Source organism: Camelus bactrianus, chromosome 5, assembly GCF_048773025.1.
Source record: "Camelus bactrianus isolate YW-2024 breed Bactrian camel chromosome 5, ASM4877302v1, whole genome shotgun sequence".
In the NCBI taxonomy this organism is placed as follows: Eukaryota; Metazoa; Chordata; class Mammalia; order Artiodactyla; family Camelidae; genus Camelus; species Camelus bactrianus.
The window spans coordinates 66,136,247-66,150,495 of NC_133543.1; the positions used below are offsets into that span (position 1 = coordinate 66,136,247).

The 14,249-nt window shown below is 37.1% G+C and overlaps 1 protein-coding gene across 1 annotated transcript in view; it reads left to right on the forward strand.

Moving 5' to 3' along the window:
* The window catches only part of COL3A1 (collagen type III alpha 1 chain), a 39,263-nt gene extending 33,545 nt beyond the window's left edge, over positions 1-5,718 (forward strand). The window contains exons 45-51 of the mRNA XM_074364019.1: positions 135-242; positions 539-592; positions 689-796; positions 1,685-1,979; positions 3,017-3,204; positions 3,584-3,826; positions 4,581-5,718. Coding sequence (XP_074220120.1) covers positions 135-242; positions 539-592; positions 689-796; positions 1,685-1,979; positions 3,017-3,204; positions 3,584-3,826; positions 4,581-4,727 — 1,143 coding nt within the window. The 3' untranslated portion in view covers positions 4,728-5,718. The remainder of the gene's footprint in view (positions 1-134; positions 243-538; positions 593-688; positions 797-1,684; positions 1,980-3,016; positions 3,205-3,583; positions 3,827-4,580) is intronic.
* Positions 5,719-14,249: the final 8,531 nt, after the last annotated feature.

The window sequence follows — 14,249 nt, forward strand, 5'->3', positions numbered from 1 at the left end:
GCAATGACTGTTGATGGGGTTTCTAGCTTGTAGAATGTTATAAAATGGACTTGATTGTTATAAATATTTTGTTTTGTTTCTAATGTGTCTCTGTGTGTGTGTGTATGACCTTAATTTGAAATGTGTTTGTATAGGGTCCCCAGGGCCCGCGTGGTGACAAAGGTGAAACGGGTGAACGTGGTTCTATTGGCATCAAAGGACATCGAGGATTCCCTGGTAACCCAGGTGCCCCAGGTTCTCCAGTAAGTGCATCCCTTTTGTTAGAAAATCCCCTTTAGTGCCTATTAACTGATGAGATAGGAGAATATTACAGGCCGATAGTAGAAAAATGTTTATCTCTGAAAGTTTATGCTAAAGAGAGTAGAAATGGATTCGAGGGCTTATCTGAAATAATAGTCGGCGTGAGACAACGGGGAGATTAAACAAAAAGGAAATCACATTTCATCATGGTCCCCATGTTTCTTGATCTGAGCTTGAAAGTACAGCTTCCAAAGCCTTTTAAAAGTCTTCACTCCCACTCACCCTTCTTTCCTTTCAGGGTCCCGCTGGTCACCAAGGCGCAGTTGGTAGTCCAGGACCTGCAGGCCCCAGAGTACGTACCACAGAAAGATATCGGAAGGTCCACATTTTAAAATGTTTACACTGCAGGAAAGCATTCCAACATTATGATATCATGATCGTTTCTTAGGGACCTGTCGGACCCAGTGGGCCCCCTGGCAAAGACGGAACAAGTGGACACCCAGGCCCCATTGGACCACCAGGGCCTCGAGGGAACAGAGGTGAAAGAGGATCTGAGGTAAGACACCACTTATCAGTCGGTGTACTTAACTTGCTTTAATCTTCACATTTTCAGAAACGTTTTGCAATATTTTAAAACTAAGATAGTTAAACAGAAGGCAGTTACCAAAATTAATTTAGGAAATGAACAATGACTTTGAGATAGTCTCCAACCCATGAAGTCTTTCTCCGTCACACTATAACAATGGGGAGAAACAACCTTTCTTACAGTTCGATCAGATAACAGTTATATCAGAATAAAGGGGGAAAAAAAAAGATACAGCCCCGTTAACCAAATGAACTCTGCCAGTGCTGATCTCATATGAGAGAGCTCACATTTATGATAATCATAATAATTCGCAAGTATAAAGCACAATCTACTTCTCAAACAGCTTCCATGGGTCCAGTTTTCCTACTGATACCATTATTCCTAGTACATTCCTATCCCACACCTTTGGGTAAATGGAAAAGAAAAAAAAATTATCCTCACAAGTTCCACATGTGACAATTAAAACACAAATCAGTTAAGTGGTCAGCCCCAAAACACAAAGTTAATGACAAATCTGGGGTCAGGATCTAGGTTTCCTGATCACAACCCCTCTGTCATGTCAGCATTATAATAACTTATCTCATTTATACAGAAGGAAACTTGATAGAGTAAAATTTGTCATCTAACACCACTTCCTCTTACATAGTGGGACACAATACATTTTGTAATACTGAATTGTAGTTATTATGAATTGGTTAACATTTGATCATAAAACAACCCAAATAAATTTTGACTGAAATAAGTATGATGGAACAAGTTATTAATCGTTTATAATGCCTTTTCTGGGACTAGCAACATATTCTTTCAGTGGAGACCAAACAAGTGCACCTCAGTGAGGTATGTTCTTACCTTTCCTAGGGCTCCCCGGGCCACCCAGGACAACCAGGCCCCCCTGGACCCCCCGGTGCTCCTGGTCCATGTTGTGGTGCTGGGGCTGCTGCCATCGCTGGCGTTGGAGGCGAAAAAGCTGGTGGTTTTGCCCCATATTATGGAGATGAGCCAATGGATTTCAAAATCAACACCGATGAGATCATGACTTCACTCAAATCAGTCAATGGACAGATAGAAAGCCTCATTAGTCCTGATGGTTCCCGTAAAAACCCTGCTCGGAACTGCAGAGACCTGAAATTCTGCCATCCTGAACTCAAGAGTGGTATGTTGGGGAATCTTTCACACTCACAGCAACAGGATTACAGAGAGAGCTGCTTGTATTAGAATTTAAGCAAGAGGAAACTTTTACTGTGAATAGAAAACACAGCAGAAAGACTACTTAAAGAATGTTAGTTGAATTGAAACTCCTTGATATTGTAAGAAGACATGAATTTTGCAGGTGTGCTTAAAATGTAATGCCACTTCAACATATTCCAAGTGTAGGAAAATGTAAAGAGAGTTTTGTAGAAATTTTAATACAAATCAGACTTTGGCATGTTTCTGCATACCATCACAAAGTTATTTGAGTGATATACAATGTGTATCACTGTGTTCTCAAGCTCAAATATACATAATTTGATGCAGACATAATTTGCAATTTAATTATTGTAATTTTATTTATTGAAACTTAATTTTTATAATCTAATTATTAATTTTTTCAAATTAAGAAACAAAAAATTCCAGCATATTGTACAGAATTAAAACTAATGTTGTAATAGTATAAGGTTTTGCATATATTGGGTTAATTTTTTATAAAGACAAAATTATTTCATGCTTTCAAGTATCTTGTCACAGAACATTGCCTGTTAGGAGTAATTTCTGAAAATTACTGAAAATAGGAGACAATCATCAATCATGGGGACTTTAGGTTTAGACCTATTGACATAAATCTAAGTTAGAGAAAGCTTACACTATTAAGCAAAACTACATTAAGTAGATACTCATCTTTAAAAAAAGAGAGAGATCTCTAAATATAATACACCAGTCAAAATGTCTTGGCTTAATGTATCTTCACTGTTCAATATCAAGATGCTATTTTTTGCTTCAGTGCTTCCTAATTGTTAACTCTCTTTTACTTCAATAATCTCAGTCTAAAAGTTCCTCTATTATGCTACACTATAAAATACAAATACACAAAATACAAATACACCAGCAGTTAACATTATGAATGCCTGACAAGGTAAACAAAATCATTTTGGTCCAAATCCCATTGCTGGATTTTATAACCAATTCCCACTGTCCTTTTCTGTGACTATTCAGGAGAATATTGGGTTGATCCTAACCAAGGTTGCAAGCTGGATGCTATTAAAGTTTTCTGTAACATGGAAACTGGGGAGACGTGCATAAATGCCAGTCCTTTGAATGTTCCACGTAAGAACTGGTGGACAGATTCTGGTGTTGAGAAGAAACATGTTTGGTTTGGAGAATCCATGAATGGTGGTTTTCAGGTACGAAAGATTATACCATTTTTTTAAGGAAGCCATCCCTACTTTCCCGACTTCTTTGTTCCTCTCATTTGCTCATCACAAAGCAAAGTTAGTCAATAAATTAAAAAGTGCAACAATGTTATATATTCAGGTAACTATTTTTATAACTTGTCTCTCAGGAGCTAACCAGATTATTCTTTGTATGCAACCACCTTTCTTTCCAATTTTAAGACCTTCTTTACTCTAACATCACATGTTATACATGTGATTAAAAACATATTCATACATAAAATATATGAACAACTTACATTACAAAGACCATACTGTACTGCATGAATCCCTTGCATATAATTGCTGCTAAAATGTTTGATCAGCTTTATTTGTTTCCTATCAATCACAGTTTAGCTATGGCAATCCTGAACTTCCTGAAGATGTCCTCGATGTCCAGCTGGCATTCCTGCGACTTCTCTCCAGCCGGGCCTCCCAGAACATCACTTATCACTGCAAGAATAGCATTGCATACATGGATCATGCCAGTGGGAATGTAAAGAAAGCCCTGAGGCTGATGGGGTCAAATGAAGGCGAGTTCAAGGCTGAAGGAAACAGCAAATTCACATACTCAGTTCTGGAGGATGGTTGCACTGTAAGTAACAGTATTTTTATAAACATAGGTTGTAATGAGCTCAGAATTTCTCATTTAACCACACTAACTATTTTGAAAAGAAGAAAATCAAATAGTGAGGGTGAACAAAAGATGGCATTTGATATGAGTTATACTGAATCTACTGATTCATTCCAGGGAAGGTTAAATGCCACAAAAATGGATAGATCTTCTCAACCTCCAGGTGAAAAGCAGCTGATGTAAAAGCAGTTGAAATTTAAATCCATGAGATAAACTTTATCAGATAATCTAGATGGTTACTATCCATTCTATATACTATACTATATAATAGCCATTATATGGACTCAATCTAAAATCTCTTTCCTTTTAATTTTAAAGATTAACTTTAAATCTGCCCTTTATTGTTATCACTTATGAACAAAAGGAGAATTCACTCCTAATATAAGCAAATTCTACTTCTTAGTAAAGCGGTTCTATACCTGGTAACAATGACCGGAAGCAAGGTTTCTAAGAATGGACTGTCTTGTGGTAATCGTCCTGCTGGGTTTACCCTGAAGCCTTACAAGGCTTTTGGCCGACAGTATAGTTAATCAATTGGGAGGATTATAACTTTGAACTGGAGCAGGTCTTACATGTATGGAAGATAACATGGCAAATTGGTAACTCCCTTCAAGCAAATTTTTTTTCCAAACTTCATCAATCAGAGAAAGTGTCTAAGTAATTGTAATGTCATGATCACTCACATTTTTTTTTTTTTTTTTGCTCTTTTTTACAGAAACACACTGGGGAATGGGGCAAAACAGTCTTCGAATATCGAACACGCAAGGCCGTGAGATTACCTATTGTAGATATTGCACCCTATGATGTTGGTGGTCCTGATCAAGAATTTGGTGTGGACATTGGCCCTGTTTGCTTTTTATAAACCAAACTCTATCTGAAGTCCCAGAAAAAAATTTCACACTCCATATGTGTTCCTCTTGTTCTAATCTTGTCAACCAGTACAAGTGACCAACTAAATTCCAGTTATTTATTTCCAAAAGTTTTGGAAAAAGAGTAATTTGATCAAAAAAGGATACTTTTTTTTTTGTTTGTTTTTGCTGTTACATCAAATACGGTTCAAATGCTTTTTGTTCTATTTTTTTACCAATTCCAATTTCAAAATGTCTCAATGGTGCTATAATAAATAAACTTCAACACTCTTCCAATAACACTGTGTTACATTCTTTGAATCCTAGCCCACTTGCAGAGCAATGACTGTGCCTCCCATTAAAAGATAACTTTTCTTGCTGAACTAGTCAAACATGAAATTTGAGAAGACCTCCCTGTTTCAACTACCTCAACCTGGTCAGAAATAGAGATGAATTCTGTAAGTCCCAGAAGATGAAAAAAAATTTGTATAAAATGCCAGAACTTCTAAATCTCACTGATTAATTTCCTAAAATATTGGTTTAAAAAAAAAAAAAAGAGTAGAGTGTAGTGCAAGAATTGAAAGAAATATTTTAAAAGCCATAATTATTTTAATATTGAAAATCAACTGCTTTTAAAGGTGCTTTTCTTTTTTCTTGTCATTGCTGGTCAAGATTACCAATATTTGGCAAGGCTTTAAAGACACATGTTATGGTGCTAATGTACTTTCACTTTTCAGACTCTAAGTGAGAATCATTGCCTTGCATTCAGAACCTAAATGCACACCATCTGTACATGTCTCCTGTCAAAAAGATTTCCTGGTGGGTCACTGCCGGGGAATCTCTCCCTGCATCCTGTAAAAGTCAACAACAACAAAAAACAAATTATGGGGCTGCTTTTGTCACAATAGCACAGAGAATGTGTTGAAATTAAATTCTGTAAGCTTGTATGTGGTTGTTGATCTTTTTTTCTTACAGACACCCATAATAAAATATCATAATGAAACATTCCTGGTTTTTGTCAACTTTTCATAGATTTCAAAAATGCATGTCTGCACTCAGAAACCCTAGTGATTTTTCTGGAAAAGCAGCAGATTGGATTCTAACTCTCTGGCTTAATAATGCAAAGACCTTGAGGAATATGAGGTAATATCATCCATGGTCAGAACAGAGCTAATGCTTAGCGGGGAACTGTGCAAATTTTTAGACCATATTTAGTGGAACCCCTTGGGGGCATATTGAAAACAGAGGGCTTCTATTTGACACAATCCCTGGAAATAGTAAGAGTAAATTAGGGGGTCCCCAAAGTGGGAGTCATCGGGGGGAAATTGCTGGTAATTTAGAAGGAAGTAAGCAGGGACGGGCAAAACAGACATTAATATAAAGAATGATTGCAAACTTAGGCTTTTTCTACCGCCTCCACACACTGCCTCTTTGCCCTCTTGGGTCAGCTCCTTCACCGTGAAGCTATTAAACTTCCAGTTACTGTAACTGAAAATAGTATCATCTTGTATTTCTGACTTTATAGTTTGAGATGTACTCACTCTATATGATTAACATTAATAATAATGCTTTCAAAAATAAAAATTCCATTAGTCAAATGTCAAGACTCTTAATCTGCTTATCCTCCAAGCTAGAGGTAACCAATGTTAGCAGTCCCATTCATCTTTTCAGAAATATTATCTATCTATCTATCTATCTATCTATCTATCTATCTTTCTATCGAGACTTTTTGCATTATGCATTAAAAATTAAATTACTGGGAGTTTTGTTTTAGACATATTCAAAGCCAGCAGTATTTGGTCAAGTCTTTCTCACACTGCATCAGTCTGACAATGACTTTCCTGTCTCATTTTTCATTTATAAGGACTCTTTAATTACATTGGGCTCAACTGGATAATTCAAGATAATCTCCCCATTTTAAGGCTAGTTGATTACCAACCTTAATTCCATCTGCACTCTTAGTTCCTCTTGCCTTGCCACGCTACATAACAAATTCCCAGATTCAGGGATTGGGATGAGGACATATCTGGGAGCTGTTATTCCTCCTACTTCAACAGCAATGTGGAGAAATAAAGAGAATGATGGTGATGACAGCTGTAGTCAGGGCAGCAATAGCCAGTTTTCTAAAGAAACTTAACCAGTGGTGCCAGAAATGTCATCCAATGTCCAGTCTTATGGTGGTTTTGCCAGGATGCTTCTGGGATGTGATTTTGAAGATGGTTCTGAGTGTCAGCACTCCCTTCATATATGTTTATTTTATGAACTTGGATTCTATAACTTTCTTTTAATTTGTCTAAACTTCAAATAAAATCTATAAATTACATTTCTACTTAAATCAGTCCAAGTTGGTTTAGGTTGTTTGCAACTAAGAACCCTGACTAGACTAGCAATTGGTAACAGCAGTGATGACAGAGCAGAAATTCGGGAAAAATGAAAGACTCTTGGATCAAATGATTGTACTGGTTAGGGATAAATGTAAGAAAATACAATTTAGCAGTCCATGGAACAGGATTTATCATCTGTGATTATCTGGAATGATTTGGCCTTTGAAGTCAAGGCTTAAGAAGATGAGTGGCCTCTGCTATATGACAGTATATTTAAATTTCATGAGAGATTGCAGGACTGCAAGGGAGTGTGGCCGCTTTTACTAGTGATGCACAGAAAAAAAGAATGACAAGTTCAAAGCCCTATCTTCTTGGCTCAAGGTGTGGAAGGAAAGCTATGACCTTTCTCTGTGCTAAAATAAATCATAAATATTAAAAAATAGATTTAAAAACTCATCTCTTTGTACAGGTTTGAGATAACTGAAAAAAATACAGATCTTAACTCTGCAGATCACCAAACTTCAATACAAATCTAAATGGATTTTCCAATTCTCTGTTTGCTTGCTTATATCATTGGGAAATAAAGGAACTTTGAATAGGGTTTATGAAAGAATTCTCTTTCAACATTCCTGTTTCACATTAAATTTCTCCAGCCATCTAAAATAATCCCCCTTGTTTCCTGATGGGTAATAATTCTACCTTTCTTGAAATGCAAGATGCCTATGAGAAAAGACCAGTTCTCATACCTCACTACCACCACTGCTTATTGTCTCCAGATTTATAACCAGAGTCAGATCTCGGGATCCTTCAGGGGTATAAAAGCTCAACCTCAGGAGGAGGCTTCCACATAAAAAGTATGGAAGGATTTAGTTAATTAATATTGTCTAAAATCCAGGCAATATGTGTGGAAGTGGGTGGTGAGGTTATGAGACAAAAGAAAATTGTGCAATTCAGATTAGACAAAATTTATCAATATGTCAATATAACAGAGAGTTCTAGGAAGGTTATAATTATTAACATGTTTGGTTGACTGAACCAGGCCTCAGAGGCAGCCCAAAGTAAATGAATTTGAGACAGTACACACTGCTTGGTAAAAGGAGACTGTAACTCAAAAACTTAAGACAGCATGTTGCAGTGGTTTATCTTCTGTGACACAACACTCACCTTCAAGCTAGAGTCTCAAGGTGGACCACCAAGGTCTTGAGAAATACAAGGTGGGTGTGTGATGGCACCTTTGAAAACCTCCTTATGAGTGTGTCTTCAGTTGGAGATGGAAGTACACAAAAACTCAGCTGAAATAAGCCTTTTAGTTTCAGTAGAGAAGACAAGATTCCCTGCCAAAGGGCATTTCCAGACCACCAGAAACAAAGTGGGAATAACTGTAAAAGATAACACTGGCATGGTTTAAAAAAAAAAAAGAAAAAAAAGGCCTAACTCAGAGATATCTTTGGTGACAGCTAATTGATGAAGGCCTCCTAGATGGGGCCTATTGGCTGGGCTGCCTGTGGCAGTTTTAGTTAGTTATAAACAAAAAATTCAGAACAAATGACAAAAATTCAGTGCAGGTGAAAACAGAGCTTAGTTGAGCAACTGCACAGGCACTGGCCTCCCAGACTGTGAGCTCCTAGTGGCAGCACCTTGAGTGAAGGAGAATGTAGGGCTTTGGAGGACGTCCCCTACAGTAACAACAAAGCCGATGGGCACTCACCATGGGCCAAGCACTTTTCTTGTCACTTTAAACATTGATACTACTCACTTCAATCCTGTGAGGTACTACTATCTTCATTTAACCAAAAAAAAAAAAAAAAAAAAAGAGAGAGAGAGACAGAAAGTAAAGTATAAGATGTTAGGTAAATTGCCCAAGGCTACCTAGCTAGTAAGAGGGAGGGCTAAGATTTTAACTCAAACAATCTGACTTTAGAGCTAATCATCTGAGCCATGCCATTAAATGATCTAAAATAGTTATTTTACCATTTCTCCAAAAGAAACTTAAGTTACCATGTTAGATGTGCACTGGGAAAAAGAAAATGCAGATTCTAGAAGGAATTACTGAAGAGTAATCATAATTATCACCAATTCCTAGGGATTCAAAATGTCACTCTTAACTTGAGTTGGGATTTTGATTTCCCATTTCCAGGATGATTCTAACCCATGTACTGTAATTCATGTAAACATGCATTTATTTAGTAAGCCACTTAATCATAAGATTATGATATTAAGCACCTAATGTGTTCCAATTGTTAAGAAAATACCTCACGCTAAGTGAATTTACTACCATCACTTGGTTATCTCTTCTCTAACTCCTCCATTTTCCTATCCAGTCATTAGAGTGAAATAATCACTCTAATATCTTTCCCTAACAATCTCATCTATTTGCACAACTTTAGTCATCACTTTAACTGAAGATAACTCACAAATCTACATCTGCATTTCATTGAACTAAAGACCATATATTGTTTGGTTTAATTAAGAGCCCCACTATCGTTTTCAAATATTTTTCATGAAGGAAGCAATATAGTGGTCTTAAAGAAGATCATTCCAAGCAGAGGACACAGCAATTGCAAAGTCTATTTGAGAGAAGGATGTTCTTGTGTGTTCAAGGAAGAACAAAGGCAGCATGTTTGCAGCAGAGTTAGCACATGGACTAACAGCCCAAGAAAAGACCACAGAAATCATGAGGGAGCAGATTATAGGACATCTTATAGGAAGGGTGACCATGGGTCCAGGAAAGCCCCAGTTTTTGCATTTTTGATGTCTCATAATATTTAGGATTTTAGCACACTCATAAGTATTCTTATTAGATGATATTCTATGGTCACCCTACTCTTACTTGGCTGCAGTGAGGATTTTAGCCTTTGCTGTCAGTGAGATGAGGAGCCACTGAGCAAATAGATGACATGATCTGGCTTACAGTTTTAGAATACTGTTGTGGCTGCTCTTTTGGGGATAGTAGTATGTCAGAGCAAATTCTATGAGAACAGTTAGGAGTCCTTTGTAATAATCGGGTCCAAGGATCATGGCAGCCTCCACCAGGGTAGTTATAGTAGAAGTCATGGAAAGTAGCCAGGTTCTGGATATATTTTGACTACAGAGGCAACAGGAAGTGCTAACAAATTCGAGGTGTTGTCTAAGAGAATGTCAAACACGAATCCAAACCTCTTAATGTGAGTAACTGGGAGAATAAAGTTGCCAATAGGTAAAAGATCTGAGGAGCTAAAAGATTTAACAAGCTGAATCATGTTAAATTTAGAATACCTATCAGTCATCTAAGTAGACTTGCTGGGTGGGACGTTAGATACAAATCTGGAGGTCAGAGGAGAGGTCCAGGTTAGAAAAACAAATTTAGGAGTTTCAGCATATGTATGGCTTTTATATCTATAGAACTAGATGCAATCACAAAGTAATTGAGGGTAGGAAGAAAGGAGAAACTGTATAAGAACTGAACTCTGGGATACATGAATATTTACAGGTCAGAGAAGTGAAAACGAAGGAGATGGAGTAGGAATGATGAGAAACTAAATAAATGTAGTGACTTAGACAGCAAGTGAATAAAAATGTTGTTGTTTAAATTTTAGAATGATAGCATATTAAGAGGATAAGGAAGCTTAAGTTTGATATATTTCAAAGCCACTAAATGCAGATTTTTTTAAATGAGGTCAAGTGAGGTTACATAAATTCTATGTCCTATAGATGTCAAATAGTGATGTAATTAAATCTGATAATTCACACTTATATTATCACTTTATTATCTCTTTCTTGATAGAAAATTGAATACAACTCTACCCTCAAACTGGCATATAAGCAAAAAGTATTTTAGTTATAAAATGTATAAATATTGAGGATGAAATTTTGCAAGGAAAGTAAGAAGAAAAATTTTCCACATCCCATGTCAGTGGACACTTCTTTAAAGTCTTCTTTTTATATGCTGACATAATTGTAACAAACTACATATGCATTTTTGTATGTTGCTTATAACACAATACCATTTTATTCACGAAAAAAAATTTTGGATTTTGGTAATAATTTGGAAAAACATAGAGAAAACATTTTTAAAGTAATGAGCCTAAAGTTAGAAATAACATCAAAGTGATTGTACTTTTATCTAGTTTATATTAGAATTTTACTTGTTTGGGTACTATCTTAGAGGAATGTACTTATGTTTAAAAGTGAGTCATAAACTGAAAAATATTTTCTTTTCAGACATAACTCTCCATTGAGTCATAACTCACTAAATGAGCTTGATACAACATGGGTGAAAAAATTTTATATGACAGAGCACACATGAAAAGATCTCCCCAAATCTTTTTTGTTTCCCAGTTTACCAACCTAAGGTTTTCAGAAATTTTTGAAGAATCACTTGCTGAGTCAGTGTCATAAAGAAAAAAAGGCTATCATCCATAGCCAATATTTTTTAAACAAATTCTTCTCTGATCGTATTTTTGCTCCTCCTTTTTCTTCTCACCTCTTTAAATCTTGTTCAAAAAATATTTCCCTTTAAAACTCCTGAGTGTATTCACTAAAATGCACTACACAGAATGACTTAGCATCCTTTAACCATGTCTAACATAATATTTACTAACAGAAGAAAGGCTACCCTATGTCATCCATAACATTTATAAATGGGAATAATCTACTACAAGCTCCTACTCCATGCTCAGCACTCCGCCAGATACTAAAGGGCAATACAGCACAGGGTTCCTCCTCTTTAGGAATGTATTATCTAGAATAGATAACTTGAACTCACATGAAATGGTACAAAAGCATTCAAGATGGTGAACAATCAAGTGCTAAATTGTGCTGAGCCAACCATAAGACATATGGGTAGTAGATGAGAAAAAGAATTGGCTAGTGGTGATTGTCAACTGAAATAAATGCACAGCCTGAAAGTTGAGAGTTGTTTTATTTGGCGGGAGACTCTCAGATCACTCTGAGGGACTGCTCCAAAGAGGTAGGGGAGGAGCTAGGATATATAGGAGTTTTACAACAAAGACCGGGTAGTTGAAACAATAAAAGATTACTTGTTATCTAAAGAAAACCAGGCATCTCAAGTTAAGGAATTTAGTGCTTCTCTGTGTGTGGGAGGGAGCAAACATTTGGGCTCATTGAATTCATTCCTTTGACAAGCATCTAGCTATCTAGGGCCAGTGTCCTGTCCTTTATTATTCTGAGTCCCCTCAGGGTGCACCATTGTGAGTGGCTGCAGAGGCCGGGCTACAGGCTTGTATTCCCTGGGGGGTGGCGGCAGCCTCTGATGACTTGATGGTTTCAGCATTCTTTGTTTACAGATACAGTTTGCAGTATTTTCCGTTCACATGGTAATAGTCTTCTTTAATATAGACTTAAGATTTAAGATCAGATTTAAGATTTAACAAGATTTAAGAAGATCAAACTTGAGTTCTGCAGTAAAGAAGAGGGGTATACTTTTGCTAAATGGTGGAGAAAAGGAAAGCCACGTTAGAGTAAGAAACAAAGGAAAAAAAGCGGAGACATAGAAGCAGGAATGATTCTTTCATGCCCGTGGGACAGTGAAGAAGGCAGGTTATGTAAATCTATTTCTTTTAATTCAGCTATATTACTGAGCAATTATTAAATGCAAAGCTCAGAACCAAGTGCTCAAGAAGGTCAAGGGGAGTGAGATTCCATGAAATTTAGAAAATAACATGTCACAAAACTCAACATAATAAGTTGCATTAGAGAGATACGAGGCACTTAGAAAGGCACAAGGGAGGAAAAGCGTATCTACTGGGAGGCCTCAGGAAAGGCCATGGTGAAGTATGTTTGGCAAGCTATATTAGCCCAGTTTCAGCAGCAGCACAAATTTCATGTAGTGGTGTAAGAGATAAGGCTGGAGGTACAGTCTGGACCAAAGAGCTTAAAATAGCATGGTGACAGGTTTTTGTCTTTTTTTTTTTTTTTTTTCCTTTTCTAATCTGCATCTCAGTGTAGACCAATATAAAGACCCATAAACAGGTTTTAAATATTAGAAGGCTGTTGCTTTAGGTCAAGGAAAAGGCAGGGAAACAGAGTCAGATTTACAGGCAATGAAGAGATACCTATTGTGGAAGAAAGAAGGATGAATCTACATTTTAGGGAAGAAGAGGATGAGCTTAAGAACCTCAGCAAGAAATCAGAGCACATTTTTTTCTAAAGACTAGACTGAGGAAAGAGTCACAGAGTGTAGACATACTTGCTGGGGAAATTGGGTTAAGAGGGGAAAACGGGGACAGCAAAAGGAGGACATCAGAAGTCACTAAAGAGATGTTTCCATTTAACAACGAAGACCTCAGTGGAAAGTTACACCAGTCTGGTCTTACTCACAGCTTCCTACGTGGCAGTTCACCATGACAGTGATTCATTTGGAAGGGTGGTTGAACATGATAAAATGTGTGACTGATTGGAGAATACTAAATCAGGGGCGGCTAAGGAGATTTGGAAGCGATTCTTATACAGATGGTCAATGAAATCATCTGGCTCCAGAATGAAATCATTAGGGAGCAAAACTTCCAGAGGAAAGGGGAAAAGGACAGCATGGTGTGTCTGTGGTGGGAGGGGTGAAGGGGAGAAGGCATCACCAAAGTCCGACTTGGCATCCTGAAGCTTTTCATGGTTTAAAAAAGGGAGGATTTAATTTTGAGGGCTAAGATTGTGATTAATTCAAGGGTTATGAGGACAAGAGAGGAAACTAAACAGAAGAAGGGGATCATTCCTGCTATTGATAAAAATGATTTGGGTCTGACTTTCAACTTTTGTCTTGAATGTAAACCGCCTGGAAACCGTCCTTGGTGGAGTCTGCAAGGGCACAGATCTGAAGGAGTGAAGGCTGTCACTGCCTGTGAGACCCCACAGAGCTCAGTGTCATGCAAAGAAAGATGTTGTATGTCTCAGGGAGGGACTTGGACCGCAGCTTCCTGTCTGAATCTTTAGGGCTTACATTTTTGACCACAGATGTCTTCAATTTCTGTTGCATTTTTTTCTCATTAAAGTGGCTAACAACTGTGATCATTCTGTATCTCCAGCTGCCTTTCATTATAAGATCTATCTCATAACAGTTTCAACTGTTGGGAAAATTGTTCACATTGACATTCTCCCTTCCTCTATTTATTACCATTTGACTCTACAGTTTTTACTTCACATATGTGTAGACCAATTTCTTATATAACTGATGGCATTTAACCATAATTACTTACATGCATAGTCTTGTGGGATGCCCCC